This window comes from Oncorhynchus masou, chromosome 27, assembly GCF_036934945.1.
Source record: "Oncorhynchus masou masou isolate Uvic2021 chromosome 27, UVic_Omas_1.1, whole genome shotgun sequence".
Lineage (NCBI taxonomy): Eukaryota > Metazoa > Chordata > Actinopteri > Salmoniformes > Salmonidae > Oncorhynchus > Oncorhynchus masou.
In genome coordinates this window covers 23320058-23324289 of record NC_088238.1, presented here as the reverse complement: position 1 = coordinate 23324289, position 4232 = coordinate 23320058, and the positions used below count along the sequence as shown (strand labels likewise).

The following is a 4232-nucleotide window of genomic DNA, read 5'->3' as shown; positions in this document are numbered from 1 at the left end:
CGGCGCTGCTGCCGGAGTCTCCCGCCTGTCCGGCGCTGCTGCCGGAGTCTCCCGCCTGTCCGGCGCTGCTGCCGGAGTCTGAGGCGCCAGAGCTTCTGCCCCTCTGTCCAGTGGGGTCATTGAGAGGGGTGGACATGGTTAGAAAGCCACGGAGGCGGACATAAAGCGGACAAAGACAATGGTGAAGTGGGGTCCGCGTCCCGCGCCAGAGCCGCCACCGCAGACAGATGCCCACCCAGACCCTCCCCTATAGGTTAAGGTTTGCGGCCGGAGTCCGCACCTTTGGGGGGGTACTGTCACGCTTTGTATTTATTTGGTTTGGTCAGGGCGAGAGTTGGGTGGGTAGTCTGTTTGTTTTTCTGTTTTGGGGTATTTCTATGTTTCGGCCTAGTATGGTTCTCAATCAGAGGCAGGTGTCATTAGTTGTCTCTGATTGAAAATCATACTTAGGTAGCTTGGGTTTCACTGTGTGTTTGTGGGTGATTGTTCCTGTCTCTGTTTGTTGCACCAGTCAGGGCTGTTTCGGTTTTCGACGTTTGTTGTTTTGTATTGTTCGTGTTTACTTCATCATTAAAAGATGTATCTAACAAACCACGCTGCATTTTGGTCCGATCCTTGTTCCACCTCTTCGTCAGAGGAGTTAGAAGAACCGCGTTACATATTTGCTCCAAAGGCAAATATTTTTTTCACTTATTCATCAAAGCATCAAAGCAAACATACCTACAACATCTAGTAGTAATAAAGCAGAACACATCAAATCTAACACTGATACAAACTAAGTCGACAGAGAGGATTGACACAATGACTCAAGCAAAGCCCTCTGTTAGTCTACATGCCAGTGATCAATAAGACAGAAAACATCTGATCTCAGAACAGAGTCAAAGCAGAGGAACCAGCGTCCTCTCTCCACAGGGGTGTGTGACTGAGGGGTCCTACCCAGAACAGTCAGCCCTCTTCAGGGTCTTGGTGACTGTAGGCTGGGAGCTCTGGTGGGCCTCACAGATCACTGACACTGTCTTGTTCCAGTCCTGGGCAGTGAGTGTCAGGGTGCTGCTGCAGCTGTACAGACCATCCTTCTCCAGGACCCCGGGACTGGCCTCCTGCTTCTTGCTTGTCCCATCCACTCTCCAGCTCACGGTCCAAATCAAATCAAATGTATTTCTATAGCCCTTCGTACATCAGCTGATATCTCAAAGTGCTGTACAGAAACCCAGCCGGAAACCCCAAACAGCAAGCAATGCAGGTGTAGAAGCTTGGTGGCTAGGAAAAACTCCCTAGAATGGTGGCTAGGAAGTCCTCCCCCCAGTCTGAGGGGAAGCCCTTGTTGGCCAGACACATCAGTGTGGCTGTTGTTGTACTGGACAGCTCCTCACTAGAGGGGGGAGGATGGTGAGGGTGGGGACACTGTTACCTGGAATAAAGAACATATCAACTTCATCAACTATGGCTAAAAGATTTCTGAAAGCAGTACACATCAAAATAAATGTATTTAGAAATGCACTCTAAATATGAATGGACAAGTTAGATTGGTGAAAGGTTGTAAAGAAAACACAAAACATAACATCTACTAAGTGGTTAACTTTAGCGTTACTAGTATGTCATACAGGTATTTTAGGAATGTGTCTGATCAGAACACTCTGTAAATCTACAGTATTTGCAGAATCCAAGAGGTTGAACACAAACATAACTGAGACTCTTTCACAATGCAACAATGACTACAGTAAACCACACTTCAAGAGTTATAAAGTCTGCAATCATACAAGTCACACATACAAATAAACCTTACATTGCAGGTTTATTTGTATGTCTAAATTGTATGAGGCTCTTTTTCTTGGTGACCTTGATTTAATAAAATGTTGTTTGAAGGCAGGATCAGTCAGTGGCAATAGAAAAAAACATTTTTAGCAAGTAAAGTATCTAAAATAACAGTATTTTTTTAGAGACAGCGTTTAAGAAAGTTAAATACATATTTCTTTATTAGAAAGAAAAATCAAGAGAGCTTGTTACTTATTTCCAACATCAAGTCTGGTGCCTCTACCAAAAGTGTCCCACGGTGATACAATCCCTATCACTGCTGGTACAAACACCTCCTGACCATTGGTCAAGCTTTAGACTGTGTGTCACGTTCTGACCCTAGTTCTTGTGTTATTTGTTTGTTTTAGTTGGTCAGGAGTGAGTTAGGTGGGCATTCTATGTTTTGTGTTTCTAGGTTGTTTTTCTGTGTTCGGCCAAGTATGGTTCTCAATCAGAGGCAGGTGTCGTTAGTTGTCTCTGATTGAGAATCATACTTCGGTAGCCTGGGTTTCACTGTTGTTTTGTGGGTGATTGTTTCCGTGTCTGTGTTTGTTCGCCACACCGTACTGTTTCGGTTTTGTTCACGGTTATTGTTTTGTATTCATTGAGTGTTCAGTTTATGTTTTAAAATAAACAACCATGGACACTTACCACGCCGCATCTTGGTCCGATCCTTGCTACACCTCCTTTTCAGACGAAGAGGAGGAAAACCCTTACACTGTGGTTCAAATCATTAACTCTACTATGTTATGAATACTTGTCAAAGATGATTTCACCTAATCAATTTGAAAAACAGTGTTTTGTATTTTTCGATTTCCTTAATTAACAATGAGCAGAAACCTACTGTTTATTGTACATTTCCTACTGGGTGCAGTATTTTTATTCATACAGCCAATCTAAAGTATAGGCTAATCACTCATCATTTAAAAAGCCCAATTAGATTAGATATGTGTATCCCTTGTATATACTTTTTTCCGTTCTGTGTATCAGGTGTTCACCTCGTCCGGAGGTACAGTCCAGCATTAGATCAGTGTTGCTAGTATTCCTCCATATTGTCCATATGAAAGACAACAGCAGCAGCAGTAGTGATAGTGATCCATGTTGTATAATCCTTTATTAAACATGTTGATCTCTGATTTAACAGTGGTGGTAAAGTCACAGAGGACAGACAACACTACCAGAGGAATCCTTCCAGCTTTAGTTTAGAGAAGTGTTCACTAACTGATTAGAGGAACTTACATCAGAGACCAAGCATGAGTGAACAGACAGTCCATTATATCTGATCATCATCAGAATACACATACGACAGTGAGCCATACAATTTGCCAGACATTAGTGATCTGAGTTATTAAAGATAGCACATGCAGGATAAAATGCATTCTAATGATGGGAGCAAATATTCATTTGCAAAATGCATCTGTCCTACGGCTCTATGAGTGTTTACAGCCCTGTGAGTTTAACACTTCATGACTGAGAACAGAACCCAATACAACCTTGACTTTTATCACCATCTTCATCTGGAAGTTTGCTTTTTGCCATTTTCAGAGTTTATTGTTTGAAAATGATTACATCTACACAAAAGTACAATGTATTTTAATGTTAATATTTTATTCAGAACAATTGATTACTATATGTATATATATATATATCCCATTTAGCAGACGCTTTTGTCCAAAGCGACTTACAAGTCGGCTGGGGCCACTACTTTTTTTTTTTTTTTTACATATGGGTGGCCCCAGCGGGAATCGAACCCACGACGCTTGGCGTTGCAAGCGCCATGCTCTACCGACTGAGCCACACAGGACCCTGTAATATTAATTTCATATAAAAAATGTTTTTCTATGTTTCAGAATCGAGAGGACAGTTCAGTTTGACTTAGACTCCTGCAGCAAAAACTGTTTTCCAAGGACAGACAGTCTCTCTGAACTGTAAAACCAGCAGAAATGTGTATCAATGTCACGTTCATTGTATGAAGAAGACCAATATTTTTAATGAACTGAAACTCACCAAAACAACAAACAAACAACCGAACGAATGAACGAAACGTGCCGCTACTAGTGTGCACACAGGCACCTAACTGTAGATAAGATCCCACACCAGAAAGTGGGGTAAAGGCCTGCCTATATATGATCCCCAATCAGAGACAACGATAAACAGCTGTCTCTGATTGGGAACCATATCAGACCAACATAGACATACAAAACCCCTAGACATACAAAAAACCTAGACATACAAAAAACTCTAGACATACAAAGTACCCACCTTAGTCACACCCTGACCTAACCAAAATATATAGAAAACAGAGATATCTAAGGTCAGGGCGGGACAATCAAGTAGGTTACTCTGATGCCCGTCTTACCTGGTATCAACAGAAACCTGGAGGAACTTATAAACTCCTTATTTACTATGCTAAAACACAATCTGGGACTCCATCTAGA

General features: G+C 42.0%; 1 gene segment (V, D, J or C); it reads right to left on the bottom strand.

Annotated features, from left to right (window-relative positions):
- Positions 1 to 747: 747 nt before the first annotated feature.
- On the bottom strand, positions 748 to 1377 carry LOC135515293 (Ig kappa-b4 chain C region-like). The segment is given in 2 exon segments: positions 748 to 1143; positions 1307 to 1377. Coding segments are annotated over 2 exon segments (243 nt in total).
- Positions 1378 to 4232: the final 2855 nt, after the last annotated feature.